The sequence below is a fragment of the Oncorhynchus keta genome, chromosome 26, assembly GCF_023373465.1.
Source record: "Oncorhynchus keta strain PuntledgeMale-10-30-2019 chromosome 26, Oket_V2, whole genome shotgun sequence".
In the NCBI taxonomy this organism is placed as follows: Eukaryota; Metazoa; Chordata; class Actinopteri; order Salmoniformes; family Salmonidae; genus Oncorhynchus; species Oncorhynchus keta.
The window spans coordinates 39844280-39864742 of NC_068446.1; the positions used below are offsets into that span (position 1 = coordinate 39844280).

General features: G+C 43.1%; 1 protein-coding gene across 1 annotated transcript in view; it reads right to left on the reverse strand.

The window, feature by feature from the left end:
• LOC118378820 (unconventional myosin-IXAa-like) overlaps nt 1-20463 on the reverse strand; it is a 311583-nt gene that overhangs the window by 65548 nt on the left and 225572 nt on the right. The window contains 9 exon segments of the mRNA XM_052480840.1: nt 368-448; nt 2296-2418; nt 2686-2725; nt 3545-3682; nt 3831-3906; nt 4977-5093; nt 6051-6246; nt 9000-9141; nt 12458-12579. Coding sequence (XP_052336800.1) covers nt 368-448; nt 2296-2418; nt 2686-2725; nt 3545-3682; nt 3831-3906; nt 4977-5093; nt 6051-6246; nt 9000-9141; nt 12458-12579 — 1035 coding nt within the window.

Genomic DNA, 20463 nt, shown 5'->3' on the forward strand with positions numbered 1-20463 from the left:
AGTGAAAGATAGGGAGAAAGAGTGAGAGAGAGAGAAATAGTAAAAGAGAGAAAGAGTGAAAGAGACAGAGAAAGAGTGAGAGAGAGATGAGAGAGAAAGAGTGAGAGAGAAACAGAGAGAGAAAGAGTGAAAGAGACAGAAAGAGTGAGAGAGATAAGAGAGAGAGAAAGAGTGAGATAGAAACAGAGAAAGAGTGAGAGAGAGAAAGATAATAAGAGAGAGAGAGAAGGAAAGAGAGATTTAAAACACCCAAGAACGATTAAAACATTGTATAATTGGCTATAACGGGCTACGCAGTTTCATTGTGACATTAGCATCTGACCTAACTGAAGCAGCTGTTCCGACAGCAGCTGTTATCTGAATGTACCTTCTCTGCATTGGAGCGGACACACTTGACAAAGTAGGGCTCCGACTGACCCAGGGTCTCCATCAGCTTGTTGAGAGAGGCCTTCACACAGCAAGAGACAATGACATCACAGCATTAGTAATGTAACGATAACAACAATAACAACAATAACAACAATAACAATAATAATAATATAACAATAATAACAACAACAACAACAACAACAACAATAATAATATAACAATAATAATAATAATAATACTATAAAACCAATACAACTAATAATAATAATATAACAATAATAATAATAATAACAATAATACTATAAAACCAATACAACTAATAATAATAATAATAATAAACAATAATAAAACAATACTAATAACAACAACAATAATAATACTAATACTAAATAATAATAAAACAATACTAATAACACCAATAATAATAACAATAATAATAATAATAAATAATAATAATAATAATACACTGATAACAACAACAACAATAATAATAATATAACAATAATAATAATAATAAAACAATACTAATAACACCAATAATAATAACACTAATAATAATAATACATAATAATAATAAAACACTGATAACAACAACAACAATAATAATAATAATAAAATGATAATAATAATAATAACAATAATAATAATAATAATAATAACAATAATAATAATAATAATAAAACGCCACTAATAACAACAACAATAATAACAACAGCAATAAAACAAGACTAATAACAATACCAATAATAATAATAAAATAGAACAATACTAATAATAATAACAATAATACTATAAAACCAATACAACTAATAATAATAATAATAATAGAACAATACTAATAATAATAACAATAATACTATAAAACCAATACAACTAATAATAATAATAATAATAAACAATAATAAAACAATACTAATAACAACAATAATAACAATAACAATAATACAACAATACTAATAACAACAACAATAATAATAATAGTAATAACAATAATAATAACACCAACAATAATACTGGTAATAATATAATAATAATACACCAATAATACTAATAATAACAACAATAATACTAGTAATAATATAATAATAATACACCAATAATACTAATAATAACAACAATAATACTAGTAATAATATAATAATAATACACCAATAATACTAATAATAACAACAATAATACTAGTAATAATATAATAATAATAATAACAACTTACAATACAGTCATGCGTACATACAATTTAACTCACAGGTGGTCCCGGGAATCGAACCCACTATCCCGGCGTTGCAAGTGCCATGCTCTACCTAGCTTCCCATCATATTACCATCTCATAATACGTTGAATTGACCAAGTAGTATAAAAGCACATGTTGTTTATTATAGTAGGACTCATGTTCCCTTCTAAATCAACTTCTTGCCCTTTTGATCTGAGATCATCACTATGACATATTTTAATTTATATAATTCTTAAGATCTTCACAAAGTGCCTCGAGATACGTAGGAGCTGAGTGTTGGAACTGGGCGCTGATCCTGGCTGTTGGTTTGAGGGCTGTGCAGAGATGAAGGACGCAGAGACACTGAGTGTTGGAACTGGGCGCTGATCCTGGCTGTTGGTTTGAGGGCTGTGCAGAGATGAAGGACGCAGAGCCACTGAGTGTTGGAACTGGGCGCTGATCCTGGCTGTTGGTTTGAGGGCTGTGCAGAGATGAGGGACGCAGAGACACTAAAGGGTGAGAGAGGCGTCTAACCTGGAACTGGGCGCTGATCCTGGCTGTTGGTTTGAGGGCTGTGCAGAGATGAGGGACGCAGAGACACTAAAGGGTGAGAGAGGCGTCTAACCTGGAACTGGGCGCTGATCCTGGCTGTTGGTTTGAGGGCTGTGCAGAGATGAGGGACGCAGAGACACTAAAGGGTGAGAGAGGCGTCTAACCTGGAACTGGGCGCTGATGCTGGGTGTTTTCTTCTTCTTGTGCAGGAGGAGGAGGGACTTAGTGATGCGGTCGTGGAGGGTCACGCTGCTCAGGTACCTCAGAGACTTCACGTCCAACAGGTGCTGCTCAGATACAGGAAGCGCAATAAGAACACGGTCAGACAGTATAGTATTCCAAAGAATGCACAGAACTATTCCTCTTCTAAACTGTTACTGTCCATCTGTGCTCGTCTCCATAAAGCTTTGTAAATTCACTGTAGTGCTGTAATCCATGACATCACTATTGAGATTTCCTCCTAGAATTAGATCGTATGTCACATTGAAACCATAGAGAAAATATCACTTGTACTTTCAAGGTGTAAAATGGCCACGACTTTGTCAGGTCCTTACCTTCGGTAAGCTGGGCTTGGACTTGTAGTTTTTGTTCCGCCTTTGGGAGAGAGATTGGTTGTCAGATAAACTACAGAATGAACATGCTGTATATGAACACACATTGACCACTGCCTGTGCATGGTTTCTGAGTGTGGCTTGAGCGTTCATGGTGATGGTCACACTTGGTCAGACTCAAACTACTGTACACACCATTCACCTAGATGTATATGTGTTCCTAATGTTTTGTCCACTCAGTGTAGATGTAATTATATTCCAGACTCTGTTCCTAATGTTTTGTCCACTCAGTGTAGATGTAATTATATTCCAGACTCTGTTCCTAATGTTTTGTCCACTCAGTGTAGATGTAATTATATTCCAGACTCTGTTCCTAATGTTTTGTCCACTCAGTGTAGATGTAATTATATTCCAGACTCTGTTCCTAATGTTTTGTCCACTCAGTGTAGATGTAATTATATTCCAAACTCCGTTCCTAATGTTTTGTCCACTCAGTGTAGATGTAATTATATTCCAGACTCCATTCCTAATGTTTTGTCCACTCAGTGTAGATGTAATTATATTCCAGACTCTGTTCCTAATGTTTTGTCCACTCAGTGTAGATGTAATTATATTCCAGACTCTGTTCCTAATGTTTTGTCCAACTTGGTGTAGATGTATTCATACTCTGACTCTGGGTCCCAGACTTCTAATATTTCTGTCTTAATGTCTTTGTTCTTTTTAACTTTTAGATTGTGTTTATTGTTATTGTGGTACTAGATATTGCTGCATTTTTCCAGAATTTCCCTGCACCAGTGATAACGTCTGCAAAAACGGGGTACACGACCGATACACTTTGATTTGACTTTGTAGTCATACTCACATGAGGATGCTCTGTGCCCTCTCCAGCAGCTTGCTGCCAGTAGAGTTGAAGAAGATGCCGTCAGCAAACTCTGCGCCAGAGGAGGACAGACCACCCTGTCTGGACCGGCGCCCGTTACAGCCCACGCCATAACCATCCCTAGAGGAGAGATAGAGTGACAGAAAGAGAGGGGGGAGAGGGAGAGAAAGAGTGAAAAAGAAGAAGAGGGAAGGAGCAATAGGGATAATTTGTATCCATAAAAAGTACATTTATGCTTTGAGAATCCATAAAACAGTGTGATAGGTACCTGGTGGGCTTTTCCATCAGTGTGTTGCTGCCCTGGAGGTCTGACAAGGGGGTCCGGGGATTCTTTCGAGTGATATCTGTACAAGACAGAGATGGAAGGGAGGACGGACAGAGAGTTGAGGAGAGAGAGACATGAGGAGAGAGAGACATGAAGAGAGAGAGACATGAGGAGAGAGAGAGACATGAGGAGAGAGAGAGACATGAGGAGACAGAGACATGAGGAGAGAGAGAGACATGAGGAGAGAGAGAGACATGAGGAGACAGAGACATGAGGAGAGAGACATGAGGAGAGAGACATGAGAGAGAGACATGAGAGAGAGACATGAGGAGAGAGAGACATGAGGAGAGAGACATGAGGAGAGAGGGTTGAGGAGACAGAGAGACATGAGAGAGAGAGAGGCATGAGGAGAGAGAGGGAGTTGAGGAGACAGAGAGACATGAGAGAGAGAGGCATGAGGAGAGAGAGAGAGTTGAGGAGACAGAGAGACATGAGAGAGAGAGGCATGAGGAGAGAGAGAGAGAGGCATGAGGAGAGAGAGAGAGTTGAGGAGACAGAGAGACATGAGAGAGATAGGCATGAGGATAGAGAGAGAGAGTTGAGGAGAGAGAGAGAGTTAAGGAGAGAGAGAGATATGAGGAGAGAGAGAGTTAAGGAGAGAGAGAGAGAGATATGAGGAGAGAGAGAGTTAAGGAGAGAGAGAAGGATACACATGCAACTCCATTATTGAATGGTGATATCAGATCAAGTAAGAACAAGATATTGGATCAAGTAAGTTCTCTCTGCTACCACACGGAAAGCGGTACTGGAGCGCCAACTCTAGGTCCAGAAGGCTTCTTAACAGCTTCTATCCCCACGCCATAAGACTCCTGAACAGATAATCAAATGCACACCCAGACTAATTGCATTGACCCCCCACACTTTGTTTATTATCTATCCATAGTCACTTTAGTCAGTCTCACTCAGATATCATATTCAAAACTGCAAACATTTCTCTCTACCGTATGGCAAAATGTGTACAATTCCAGGAAATGAATTATAAAATTGGGTACGCAGACCCACGAGCAATTGTGGCGGCTGTAATATCACACAGTTGGGCTTTTTATAGAGTGAGAGCAGAGAGCATTGTGGGACTTGGAGTCTTCTTACTGTATTTCTCATCTTTGCATCTCTGCAGGATCTCAAGGCTCCTCTGGTGCACAGGGTGGTGGAGGAAGCTGAAGCTGTCCACGCTCTTGACAACACACGGTACAGCAGCATCATTCACTAAGAGAGAGAGAGAGAGAGAGAGAGAGAGAGAGAGAGAGAGAGAGAGAGAGAGAGAGAGAGAGAGAGAGAGAGAGAGAGAGAGAGAGAGAGAGAGAGAGAGAGAGAGAGAGAGAGAGAGAGAGAGAGAGAGAGAGAGAGAGAGAGAGAGAGAGAGAGAGAGAGAGAGAGAGAGAGAGAGAGAGAGAGAGAGAGAGAGAGAGAGAGAAAAAGAGAGCGAGAGAGAAGGAGAGAGAGAGTAGGAGGAGAGAGAGAGAGAGAGAGAGAGAGAGAGAGAGAGAGAGAGCGAGCGAGAGAGAGAGAGAGCGAGCGAGAGCGAGCAGGAGAGAGAGAGAGAGCAGGAGAGAGAGAGTGAGAGAGTGAGAGAGAGAGTAGGAGAGAGAGAGAGAGAGAGAGAGAGAGAGAGAGAGAGAGAGCGAGCGAGAGCGAGAGCGAAAGAGAAGGAGAGCAAGAGAGAGGAATAATTAACGTGTTAAGTTGGTGGAAAGTTTGACAATGTCATGCAACCGAAGGAGATGAAGACGAATGTGGAAGCGCAACATGTAATAATAGGAAATGAAGCCTAATGTGGAAGCTCGACATGTAATAATAGGAAATGAAGCCTAATGTGGAAGCTCGACATGTAATAATAGGAAATGAAGCCTAATGTGGAAGCTCGACATGTAATAATAGGAAATGAAGACTAATGTGTATGTTCAAGAGTGTGTGTGTGTATTTCAGTGAGTTTATACGTGTACATGTCTGTGTGTATAGCTATTTTGCCTTTATTTAACTAGGAACAGTGTGTTAACTGCCTGTTGAGGGGTAGAACGACAGATTTGTACCTTGTCAGCTCAGGGATTCGAAATTGCAACCTTTCGGGTTACTAGTCCAACGATATTGGACTAGCTCTAACCACTAGGCTACCATGCCACCCCATGTACTGTATATGGCTACACCAGCAGTCTATGGTCTCACCAGTCTTCTTGTCGGCGTGTCTCTTCCCAGCCTCCCTGAAGGCTACCATGGCTCTGAAATAGGTTCTGAGGACGGCCCAGCGGAAGGTGGCCACCGGGTCGATGCCCATCAGGCCACAGATGAAGGCGTTCTTACTGCTCTTCAACAGGGCCACGATGTCCGGACGCATGTGGTCAGTGTTCTTCTCCCTGAAGTCCTGTAGGGGCAGAATATAGTGATGAGATCATTCCACTGGATCTACTATACATGTGATCAGTGTTCTTCTCCCTGAAGTCCTGTAGGGGCAGAATATAGTGATGAGATCAGTCCACTGGATCTACAGTCCAGGCAGTCCGTCTCTGTTTCAGTCTGTTTGATGCTTAACTTACAGTGCATTCGGAAAGTATTCAGACCCCTTGACTTTTTCCAATATTTTGTTATGCTACAGCCTTATTCTAAAATGGATTACATTGTTATTTTCCCTCATCAATGTACACACAACACCCCATAATGACAGTACTTACTCAGTACGTTGTTGAAGCACCTTTGGCAGCAATTACAGCCTCAAGTCTTCTTGCGTATCACGCTACAAGCTTGTCACTCAAAGACTCAATCATGGACACTGACAGTTGTGGCTGCTTTTTGCGGGATGTATTGTTGTCTCTACCTTCTTGCCCTTTGTGCTGTTGTCTGTGTCCAATAATGTTTGTACCATGTTTTGTGTTGCTACCACATTGTGCTGCTTCTGTGTTGTGTTGCTACCATGTTGTTGTCATGTTGCGCTGCTACCATGTTGTTGTCATGTTGTGTTGCTACCATGTTGTTGTCATGTTGTGTTGCTACCATGTTGTGTTGTCATGTGTTGCTGCCTTGCTATGTTGTTGCCTTAGGTCTCTCTTCATGTAGTGTTGTGGTGTCTCGCTTGTCGTGATGTGTTTTGTCCTAAATTTTTATTTTATTGTGTATTTTTCAGTGTATATTTATTAGAGGCCCAGTAGCCTCTAATAAATATTTTGTCTCTGAATGGTTTGTCCTCTGACAAATCAACTGTAAATTTCGGTGTTCCTCAAGGTTCTGTTTAAGGACCGCTATTGTTTTCACTATATATTTTACCTCTTGGGGATGTCATTCAAAAACATAATGTTAACTTTCACTACTGTGCGGATGACACACAGCTGTACATTTCAATGAAACATGATGAAGCCCCAAAATTTCCCTCGCTAGAAGCCTGTGTTTCAGACATAAGTAAGTGGATGACTGCAAATGTTCTACTTTTAAACTCAGATAAAACAGAGATGCTTGTTCTAGGTCCCAAGAAACAAAGAGATCTTCTGTTGAATCTGACAATTCATCTTGATGGTTGTACAGTCGTCTCAAATAAAACTGTGAAGGACCTCTGCGTTACTCTGGACCCTGATCTCTTTCCATCTACGTAACATTACAAAAATCAGAAACCTTTACACTGGCTTCCTGGTAAGGCAAGGGTTGATTTCAAGGTTTTATTGCTAACCTACAAAGCATTACATGGGCTTGTTCCTACCTATGTTTGCAATTTGGTCCTACCGTACATACCTACACGTACGCTACGGTCCCAAGACGCAGACCTCCTAATTGTCCCTAGAATTTCTAAGCAAACAGCTGAAGGCAGGGCTTTCTCCTGTAGAGCTCAATTTTTATGGAATGGTCTGCCTATCCATGTGAGAGATGCAGACTCGGTCTCAACCTTTAAGTCTATATTGAAGACTCATCTCTTCAGTGGGTCATATGATTGAGGGTAGTCTGGCCAGGAGTGTGAAGGTGAACGGAAAGGCTCTGGAGCAACAAACCGCCCTTGCTGTCTCTGCCTGGCCAGTTCCCCTCTCTCCACTGGGATTCTCTGCCTCTAACCCTATTACGGGGGCTGAGTCTCTGGCTTACTGGTGCTCTTCCATGCAATCCCTAGGAAGGGTGGGTCACTTGAGTGGGTTGAGTCACTGACGTGATCTTCCTGTCTGGGTTGGCGCCCCCCTTGGGTTGTGCCGTGGCGGCACAACCCAAGAGGGGGCTATACATGGCCTTGTCTTAGGATGGTAAGTTGGTGGTTGAAGATATCCCTCTAGTGGTGTGAGGGCTGTGTTTTGGCAAAGTGGGTGGGGTTATATCCTGCCTGTTTGGCCCTGTCCGGGGGTATCATCGGATGGGGCCACAGTGTCTCCTGACCCCTCCTGTATTTTATGTCTCTCTCTCTCTCTCTCTCTCTCTCTCTCTCTCTCTCTCTCTCTCTCTCTCTCTCTCTCTCAGGACCTGAGCCCTAGGATCATGCCTCAGGACTACTCGGCTTGCTGTCCCCAGTCCACCTGGCCGTGCTGCTGCTCCAGTGTCAACTGTTCTGCCTGTGGTTATGGAACCCTGACCTGTTCACCGGACGTGCTACCTGTCCCAGACCTGCTGTTTTCAACTTTCTAGAGACAGCAAGAGCGGTAAAGATACTCTCAATGATCGGCTATGAAAACCCAACTGACATCTACTCCTGAGGTGCTGACTTGTTGCACCCTTGACAACCACTGTGATTATTATTATTAGACCATTTGAACATCTTGGCCGCGTTCTGTTATAATCTCCACCCGGCACAGCCAGAAGGGGACTGGCCACCCCTCATAGCCTGGTTCCTCTCTAGGTTTCTTCCCAGGTTTTGGCCTTTCTAGGGAGTTTTACCTAGCCACCGTGCTGCTACACCTGCATTGCTTGCTGTTTGGGGTTTAAGGCTGGGTTTCAGTACAGCACTTTGAGATATTAGCTGATGTAAGAAGGGCTAAATAAATTGATTTGATTTGACCATTAATGGATAAACCTTGCCAGTAGTGTCCGTCAGTAATATCACAACTCTGACATAAGGTTGACACACAGAGCTGTTGTGAACGAATGATTGGCGGATGGGTTGGGACTGACACTGAATCTACAGGGACACGTGGTCACGTCAGCAGTCCTTACCTTGATGCCGTACTTGACTTTGCCGGCGTAGTGGCAGATAATGAAGGCGGGCTCCATGACGGCAGGGAACTCGATGTAGCTGTTCCCCTCATGCTGCCGTTTGAACTTGTCCAGCAGGGTCTGGTTCGAGGCCTGGGGGAAACTAAAGGGACAGACAAGAGGGTGGGGACTAGGGTTAGGACTGTAGGATGGGAGACTAGGGTATCTACTGGTTCCAAATGGTTCCAGATCACACCACTCACTATAACATGCTCCCTTAAAGCAACACCACTCACTAAAACAAGCTCCCTTAAAGTAACACCACTCACTAAAACATGCTCCCTTAAAGTAACACCACTCACTAAAACATGCTCCCTTAAAGTAACACCACTCACTAAAACATGCTCCCTTAAAGTAACACCACTCACTAAAATAAGCTCCCTTAAAGTAACACCACTCACTAAAACATGCTCCCTTAAAGTAACACCACTCACTAAAACATGCTCCCTTAAAGTAACACCACTCACTAAAACATGCTCCCTTAAAGTAACACCACTCACTAAAACAAGCTCCCTTAAAGTAACACCACTCACTAAAATATGCTCCCTTAAAGTAACACCACTCACTAAAACATGCTCCCTTAAAGTAACACCACTCACTAAAACATGCTCCCTTAAAGTAACACCACTAACTAAAACAAGCTCCCTTAAAGTAACACCTAAAAGCAACACCACCACTAAAAGATGCTCCCACTCACTAAAACATGCTCCCTTAAAGTAACACCACTCACTAAAACATGCTCCATTAAAGTAACACAACTCACTAAAACATGCTCCCTTAAAGCAACACCACTCACTAAAACATGCTCCATTAAAGTAACACCACTCACTAAAACATGCTCCCTTAAAGCAACACCACACTACACACTAAAACATGCTCCATTAAAGCAACAACACACACTATAACATGCTCCCTTAAAGCAACACCACTCACTAAAACATGCTCCATTAAAGTAACACCACTCACTAAAACATGCTCCCTTAAAGCAACACCACTCACTAAAACATGCTCCCTTAAAGCAACACCACACTACACACTAAAACATGCTCCATTAAAGTAACACCACTCACTAAAACATGCTCCCTTAAAGCAACACCACACTACACACTAAAACATGCTCCCTTAAAGCAACACCACTCACTATAACATGCTCCCTTAAAGCAACACCACTCACTAAAAGATGCTCCCTTAAAGTAACACCACACTACACACTAAAACATGCTCCATTAAAGTAACACCACTCACTAAAACATGCTCCCTTAAAGCAACACCACTCACTAAAACATGCTCCATTAAAGTAACACCACTCACTAAAACATGCTCCCTTAAAGCAACACCACTCACTAAAACATGCTCCCTTAATGTAACACCACTCACTAAAACATGCTCCCTTAATGTAACACCATTCACTAAAACATGCTCCCTTAAAGCAACACCACTCACTAAAACATGCTCCCTTAATGTAACACCACTCACTAAAACATGCTCCCTTAAAGCAACACCACACTACACACTAAAACATGCTCCATTAAAGTAACACCACTCACTAAAACATGCTCCCTTAAAGCAACACCACACTACACACTAAAACATGCTCCCTTAAAGCAACACCACTCACTATAACAAGCTCCCTTAAAGCAACACCACTCACTATAACAAGCTCCCTTAAAGCAACACCACTCACTAAAACAAGCTCCCTTAAAGATGCCCTATGCAAAATTCGCTCCACCATTTCCTGGTTCTCCTTGGGGGTCAAAGAATTAGCCTCACTGTCCCGTTATAAATGGACCAACCAGTAGTAGGGCCCCTGGAAACAAATACTATCCCTGAGAGTATCTGAAAGAGGCTACAAGCTTGGTTCTGGGGTGCTACAAGCAGGGTTCTGGGGTGCTACATAATCATTAGCATTACATTCTTCTGTGCGATGGAATAAATCACGCAAGAGGCACGGGAGGGAGGACTTTAAGAGGGAAAAATGATCCCTCTGACCTTGTGGCTCTGGGAAAGCGGTCCATACACTCTTCCATCCACTTGTTACTACATCCAGATGAGTGTTCAGGGCTAAGTGGCTAGCAGCCCTAAGTGGATAGGTTAGGTTAGGTTAGCTAGCTCACGCGGCGAATATGGTCATGGCGGTCCTGTGTTTTTGTATGCGAGGGTGGGTTTAATTTACGAGGGATTGAAATGGGATTGTGCAGTGGCCTATGTGAGAGGCTTTATATAGGGCGTACGTGTGCCCCAGAAAGGCAAATATATGAGATAGCGTGTTTTTATGTGCTTAAGTTAGCCTGGCTAATGTTGTAATCAATCAAGTATTTCGCTAGTAATGAAGAGTGTTGTTAGCCTATATTCCTCATCTTGTCTGTGCTCTGCTCATGTGGGATGATTCTAAGGTCATTGGCAATGAGTAACCAACTTGGTTTTTACATTGGCTTTGCTCTAAAGAAGTTTGACATATAACCAATACATAGCCTACCACGTTCTTCTGAGCCCGGTCTAAATCTTCACCCCAAATCTATGTTCTATGGAGCCTGAGGACATTCGAGAACGGGTCCTTTTTTTACTGCGGATGGATGTCATGGCTAAGAAAGTACACCTCTAAATGTGGCAGGAAACCGCCCTGAGGTAGTGCTTTAGGAGTCATGGCTAAGAAAGTACACCTCTAAATGTGGCAGGAAACCGCCCTGAGGTAGTGCTTTAGGAGTCATGGCTAAGAAAGTACACCTCTAAATGTGGCAGGAAACCGCCCTGAGGTAGTGCTTTAGGAGTCATGGCTAAGAAAGTACACCTCTAAATGTGGCAGGAAACCGCCCTGAGGTAGTGCTTTAGGAGTCATGGCTAAGAAAGTACACCTCTAAATGTGGCAGGAAACCGCCCTGAGGTAGTGCTTTAGGAGCCATGGCTAAGAAAGTACACCTCTAAATGTGGCAGGAAACCGCCCTGAGGTAGTGCTTTAGGAGTCATGGCTAAGAAAGTACACCTCTAAATGTGGCAGGAAACCGCCCTGAGGTAGTGCTTTAGGAGCCATGGCTAAGAAAGTACACCTCTAAATGTGGCAGGAAACCGCCCTGAGGTAGTGCTTTAGGAGTCATGGCTAAGAAAGTACACCTCTAAATGTGGCAGGAAACCGCCCTGAGGTAGTGCTTTAGGAGCCATGGCTAAGAAAGTACACCTCTAAATGTGGCAGGAAACCGCCCTGAGGTAGTGCTTTAGGAGCCATTGCTAAGAAAGTACACCTCTAAATGTGGCAGGAAACCGCCCTGAGGTAGTGCTTTAGGAGTCATGGCTAAGAAAGTACACCTCTAAATGTGGCAGGAAACCGCCCTGAGGTAGTGCTTTAGGAGCGTCAGCTAAATGACTAAAATGTAAATGTGTAGTAAAAAGGAAGGAGAAAGGCTCCGACATGACAGCTCACGTACTTGCACTCTTCGTCCAGCAGGTGGAGCAGCGCGGTGGGCTTCTTGCTGATGAGGTTGATGCAGCCTGTGTTGTCGATGTAGTCGATGTTGTGCCAGCTGATGCTCTCGGCCCTGTACTCCTCCTGTAAGGGGGAAACAACAGTGGTGTTGTGTCAGAAACAGTGCCGGCAGTAAAAGTTGTTCACAAGTCATCCAATACATCACATTTCCCCTTTGAGTATCAATAGAGTTTATTTTATTCAATTTAAGTGAATGTCAGGTCAAAAGTTGACAGTCTGGTGAATGCATCAGAGAGATACCATGAACAGTAAATGTATCACACATGTTATGGGACACACTGATAGCGTTAAGAAAGCATAAAACAAAACTCAAATGCCATCACTGACAAAAAAAACAAAGACTCTGCAACAAAGGTCACCAGTGTGTCCACGTGCCAACAGTTTCCTCACAAGGATGTGAACAGGATCAATGGTGTTGGGGGATATAAACAGGATCAGTACAGGGTCAGTGGTGTTGGGGGATATAAACAGGATCAGTAGTGTTGGGGGATATAAACAGGATCAGTGGTGTTGGGGATATAAACAGGATCAGTAGTGTTGGGGGATATAAACAGGATCAGTAGTGTTGGGGGATATAAACAGGATCAGTAGTGTTGGGGGATATAAACAGGATCAGTGGTGTTGGGGGATATAAACAGGATCAGTAGTGTTGGGGGATATAAACAGGATCAGTAGTGTTGGGGGATATAAACAGGATCAGTGGTGTTGGGGGATATACACAGGATCAGTAGTGTTGGGGGATATGAACAGGATCAGTGGTGTTGGGGGATATAAACAGGATCAGTAGTGTTGGGGGATATAAACAGGATCAGTAGTGTTGGGGATATAAACAGGATCAGTAGTGTTGGGGGATATACACAGGATCAGTAGTGTTGGGGATATAAACAGGATCAGTAGTGTTGGGAGATATAAACAGGATCAGTAGTGTTGGGGGATATAAACAGGGTCAGTAGTGTTGAGGGATATAAACAGGATCAGTACAGGGTCAGTAGTGTTGGGGGATATAAACAGGATCAGTACAGGGTCAGTAGTGTTGGGGGATATAAACAGGATCAGTACAGGATCAGCAGTGTTGGGGGATATAAACAGGATCAGTACAGGATCAGTAGTGTTGGGGGATATAAACAGGATCAGTAGTGTTGGGAGATATAAACAGGATCAGTAGTGTTGGGGGATACAAACAGGATCAGTACAGGATCAGTGGTGTTGGGGATATAAACAGGATCAGTAGTGTTGGGGGATATAAACAGGATCAGTAGTGTTGGGGATATAAACAGGATCAGTAGTGTTGGGAGATATAAACAGGATCAGTAGTGTTGGGGGATATAAACAGGATCAGTACAGGATCAGTAGTGTTGGGGGATATAAACAGGACCGGTACAGGATCAGTGGTGTTGGGGACTACAAACAGGATCAGTACAGGATCAGTGGTGTTGGGGGATATAAACAGGATCAGTACAGGATCAGTAGTGTCGGGGATATAAACAGGACCAGTAGTGTTGGGGGATATAAACAGGATCAGTAGTGTTGGGGGATATAAACAGGATCAGTAGTGTTGGGGGATATAAACAGGATCAGTACAGGATCAGTGGTGTTGGGGGATATAAACAGGATCAGTAGTGTTGGGGGATATAAACAGGATCAGTGGTGTTGGGGGATATAAACAGGATCAGTAGTGTTGGGGGATATACACAGGATCAGTAGTGTTGGGGGATATACACAGGATCAGTAGTGTTGGGGGATGTAAACAGGATCAGTACAGGATCAGTGGTGTTGGGGGATATAAACAGGATCAGTGGTGTTGGGGGATATAAACAGGATCAGTAGTGTTGGGGGATATAAACAGGATCAGTAGTGTTGGGGGATATACACAGGATCAGTAGTGTTGGGGGATATACACAGGATCAGTAGTGTTGGGGGATATAAACAGGATCAGTACAGGATCAGTGGTGTTGGGGGATATAAACAGGATCAGTGGTGTTGGGGGATATAAACAGGATCAGTAGTGTTGGGGGATATAAACAGGATCAGTAGTGTTGGGGGATATACACAGGATCAGTAGTGTTGGGGGATATAAACAGGATTAGTAGTGTTGGGGGATATAAACAGGATCAGTAGTGTTGGGAGATATACACAGGATCAGTAGTGTTGGGAGATATAAACAGGATTGGTGGTGTTGGGGGATATAAACAGGATCAGTACAGGATCAGTAGTGTTGGGGGATATACACAGGATCAGTAGTGTTGGGAGATATACACAGGATCAGTAGTGTTGGGAGATATAAACAGGATCGGTGGTGTTGGGGGATATAAACAGGATCAGTACAGGATCAGTAGTGTTGGGGGATATAAACAGGATCAGTACAGGGTCAGTGGTGGTGGGGGATATAAACAGGATCAATGGTGTTGGGGGATATAAACAGGATCAGTAGTGTTGGGGGATATAAACAGGATCAGTAGTGTTGGGGGATATAAACAGGATCAGTGGTGTTGGGGGATATAAACAGGATCAGTAGTGTTGGGGGATATAAACAGGATCAGTAGTGTTGGGAGATATAAACCGGATCAGTAGTGTTGGGGGATATAAACAGGATCAGTAGTGTTGGGAGATATAAACCGGATCAGTGGTGTTGGGGGATATAAACAGGATCAGTGGTGTTGGGGGATATAAACAGGATCAGTAGTGTTGGGGGATATAAACAGGATCAGTAGTGTTGGGAGATATAAACCGGATCAGTAGTGTTGGGGGATATAAACAGGATCAGTGGTGTTGGGGGATATAAACAGGATCAGTACAGGGTCAGTGGTGTTGGGGGATATGTAGTGTTGGGGGATATAAACAGGATCAGTAGTGTTGGGGGATATAAACAGGATCAGTAGTGTTGGGGGATATAAACAGGATCAGTGGTGTTGGGGGATATAAACCGGATCAGTAGTGTTGGGGGATATAAACAGGAGCAGTACAGGATCAGTGGTGTTGGGGAATATAAACAGGATCAGTAGTGTTGGGGGATATAAACATGATCAGTGGTGTTGGGGGATATAAACAGGAGCAGTACAGGATCAGTGGTGTTGGGGGATATAAACAGGATCAGTAGTGTTGGGGGATATAAACAGGATCAGTAGTGTTGGGGGATATAAACAGGATCAGTACAGGATCAGTAGTGTTGGGGGATATAAACAGGATCAGTGGTGTTGGGGGATATAAACAGGATCAGTGGTGTTGGGGGATATAAACAGGATCAGTAGTGTTGGGAGATATACACAGGATCAGTAGTGTTGGGGGATATAAACAGGATCAGTAGTGTTGGGGGATATAAACAGGATCAGTACAGGATCAGTAGTGTTGGGGGATATAAACAGGATCAGTAGTGTTGGGAGATATAAACAGGATCAGTAGTGTTGGGGGATATAAACAGGATCAGTAGTGTTGGGGGATATAAACAGGATCAGTAGTGTTGGGGGATATAAACAGGATCAGTACAGGATCAGTGGTGTTGGGGGATATGAACAGGATCAGTAGTGTTGGGGATATAAACAGGATCAGTAGTGTTGGGGGATATACACAGGATCAGTAGTGTTGGGGGATAAAAACAGGATCAGTAGTGTTGGGGGATAAAAACAGGATCAGTAGTGTTGGGGGATATAAACAGGATCTGTACAGGATCAGTGGTGTTGGGGGATATAAACAGGTTCAGTAGTGTTGGGGGATATAAACAGGATCAATAGTGTTGGGGGATATAAACAGGATCAGTAGTGTTGGGGGAAATAATCAGGATCAGTAGTGTTGGGGGATATAAACCGGATCAGTAGTGTTGGGAGATATAAACAGGATCAGTGGTCTTGGGGGATATAAACAGGATCAGTAGTGTTGGGGGAAATAATCAGGATCAGTAGTGTTGGGGGATATAAACCGGATCAGTAGTGTTGGGGGATATAAACAGGATCAGTGGTGTTGGGAGATATAAACAGGATCAGTGGTGTTGGGGGATATAAACAGGGTCAGTAGTGTTGGGGGATATAAACAGGATCAGTAGTGTTGGGGGATATAAACAGGATCAGTAGTGTTGGGGGATATAAACAGGATCAGTAGTGTTGGGAGATATAAACAGGATCAGTGGTGTTGGGGGATATAAACAGGATCAGTACAGGATCAGTAATGTTGGGGGATATAAACAGGATCAGTAGTGTTGGGGGATATAAACAGGATCAGTAGTGTTGGGGGATATAAACAGGATCAGTACAGGGTCAGTAGTGTTGGGGGATATAAACAGGATCAGTACAGGGTCAGTAGTGTTGGGGGATATAAACAGGATCAGTGGTGTTGGGGGATATAAACAGGATCAGTGGTGTTGGGGGATATAAACAGGATCAGTGGTGTTGGGGGATATAAACAGGATCAGTACAGGGTCAGTAGTGTTGGGGGATATAAACAGGATCAGTACAGGGTCAGTAGTGTTGGGGGATATAAACAGGATCAGTAGTGTCGGGGGATATAAACAGGATCAGTAGTGTTGGGGGATATAAACAGGATCAGTACAGGGTCAGTAGTGTTGGGGGATATAAACAGGATCAGTAGTGTCGGGGGATATAAACAGGATCAGTAGTGTTGGGGGATATAAACAGGATCAGTAGTGTTGGGGGATGTAAACAGGATCAGTAGTGTTGGGGGATATAAACAGGATCAGTAGTGTTGGGGTATATAAACAGGATCAGTAGTGTTGGGGGATATAAACAGGATCAGTAGTGTTGGGAGATATAAACATGATCAGTACAGGGTCAGTAGTGTTGGGGGATATAAACAGGATCAGTAGTGTTGGGGGATATAAACAGGATCAGTAGTGTTGGGGGATATAAACAGGATCAGTAGTGTTGGGGGATATAAACAGGATCAGTAGTAGTGTAGGGGGATATAAACAGGATCAGTACAGGGTCAGTAGTGTCGGGGGATATAAACAGGATCAGTAGTGTTGGGGGATATAAACAGGATCAGTAGTGTTGGGGGATATAAACAGGATCAGTAGTGTTGGGAGATATAAACCGGATCAGTAGTGTTGGGGGATATAAACAGGATCAGTAGTGTTGGGAGATATAAACCGGATCAGTGGTGTTGGGGGATATAAACAGGATCAGTGGTGTTGGGGGATATAAACAGGATCAGTAGTGTTGGGGGATATAAACAGGATCAGTAGTGTTGGGAGATATAAACCGGATCAGTAGTGTTGGGGGATATAAACAGGATCAGTGGTGTTGGGGGATATAAACAGGATCAGTACAGGGTCAGTGGTGTTGGGGGATATAAACAGGATCAGTAGTGTTGGGGGATATAAACAGGATCAGTAGTGTTGGGGGATATAAACAGGATCAGTAGTGTTGGGGGATATAAACAGGATCAGTGGTGTTGGGGGATATAAACCGGATCAGTAGTGTTGGGGGATATAAACAGGAGCAGTACAGGATCAGTGGTGTTGGGGAATATAAACAGGATCAGTAGTGTTGGGGGATATAAACATGATCAGTGGTGTTGGGGGATATAAACAGGAGCAGTACAGGATCAGTGGTGTTGGGGGATATAAACAGGATCAGTAGTGTTGGGGGATATAAACAGGATCAGTACAGGATCAGTAGTGTTGGGGGATATAAACAGGATCAGTGGTGTTGGGGGATATAAACAGGATCAGTGGTGTTGGGGGATATAAACAGGATCAGTAGTGTTGGGAGATATACACAGGATCAGTAGTGTTGGGGGATATAAACAGGATCAGTAGTGTTGGGGGAAATAAACAGGATCAGTACAGGATCAGTAGTGTTGGGGATATAAACAGGATCAGTAGTGTTGGGAGATATAAACAGGATCAGTAGTGTTGGGGGATATAAACAGGATCAGTAGTGTTGGGGGATATAAACAGGATCAGTAGTGTTGGGGGATATAAACAGGATCAGTACAGGATCAGTGGTGTTGGGGGATATGAACAGGATCAGTAGTGTTGGGGATATAAACAGGATCAGTAGTGTTGGGGGATATAAACAGGATCAGTAGTGTTGGGGGATAAAAACAGGATCAGTAGTGTTGGGGGATATAAACATGATCAGTGGTGTTGGGGGATATAAACAGGATCTGTACAGGATCAGTGGTGTTGGGGGATATAAACAGGATCAGTAGTGTTGGGGGATATAAACAGGATCAATAGTGTTGGGGGATATAAACAGGATCAGTAGTGTTGGGGGGAAATAATCAGGATCAGTAGTGTTGGGGGATATAAACCGGATCAGTAGTGTTGGGAGATATAAACAGGATCAGTGGTCTTGGGGGATATAAACAGGATCAGTAGTGTTGGGGGAAATAATCAGGATCAGTAGTGTTGGGGGATATAAACCGGATCAGTAGTGTTGGGGGATATAAACAGGATCAGTGGTGTTGGGAGATATAAACAGGATCAGTGGTGTTGGGGGATATAAACAGGGTCAGTAGTGTTGGGGGATATAAACAGGATCAGTAGTGTTGGGGGATATAAACAGGATCAGTAGTGTTGGGGGATATAAACAGGATCAGTAGTGTTGGGAGATATAAACAGGATCAGTGGTGTTGGGGGATATAAACAGGATCAGTACAGGATCAGTAATGTTGGGGGATATAAACAGGATCAGTAGTGTTGGGGGATATAAACAGGATCAGTAGTGTTGGGGGATATAAACAGGATCAGTACAGGGTCAGTAGTGTTGGGGGATATAAACAGGATCAGTACAGGGTCAGTAGTGTTGGGGGATATAAACAGGATCAGTGGTGTTGGGGGATATAAACAGGATCAGTGGTGTTGGGGGATATAAACAGGATCAGTGGTGTTGGGGGATATAAACAGGATCAGTCCAGGGTCAGTAGTGTTGGGGGATATAAACAGGATCAGTACAGGGTCAGTAGTGTTGGAGGATATAAACAGGATCAGTAGTGTCGGGGGATATAAACAGGATCAGTAGTGTTGGGGGATATAAACAGGATCAGTACAGGGTCAGTAGTGTTGGGGGATATAAACAGGATCAGTAGTGTCGGGGATATAAACAGGATCAGTAGTGTTGGGGGATATAAACAGGATCAGTAGTGTTGGGGGATGTAAACAGGATCAGTAGTGTTGGGGGATATAAACAGGATCAGTAGTGTTGGGGTATATAAACAGGATCAGTAGTGTTGGGGGATATAAACAGGATCAGTAGTGTTGGGAGATATAAACATGATCAGTACAGGGTCAGTAGTGTTGGGGGATATAAACAGGATCAGTAGTGTTGGGGGATATAAACAGGATCAGTAGTGTTGGGGGATATAAACAGGATCAGTAGTGTTGGGGGATATAAACAGGATCAGTAGTAGTGTTGGGGGATATAAACAGGATCAGTACAGGGTCAGTAGTGTCGGGGGATATAAACAGGATCAGTAGTGTTGGGGGATATAAACAGGATCAGTAGTGTTGGGGGATATATACAGGATCAGTAGTGTCGGGGGATATAAACAGGATCAGTAAAGTTGGGGGATATAAACAGGATCAGTACAGGATCAGTAGTGTTGGGGATATAAACAGGATCAGCAGTGTTGGGGGATATAAACAGGATCAGTAGTGTTGGGAGATATAAACAGGATCAGTAAAGTTGGGGGATATAAACAGGATCAGTACAGGATCAGTAGTGTTGGGGATATAAACAGGATCAGTAGAGTTGGGGGATATAAACAGGATCAGTAGTGTTGGGGGATAAAAACAGGATCAGTGGTGTTGGGGATATAAACAGGATCAGTAGTGTTGGGGGATATAAACAGGATCAGTAGTGTTGGGGGACATACAGTGACTTGTGAAAGTATTCACCCCCCTTGGCATTTTTCCTATTTTGTTGCCTTACAACCTGGAATTAAAATAGATTTGGGGGGTTGTATCATTTGATTTACACATCATGCCTACCACAT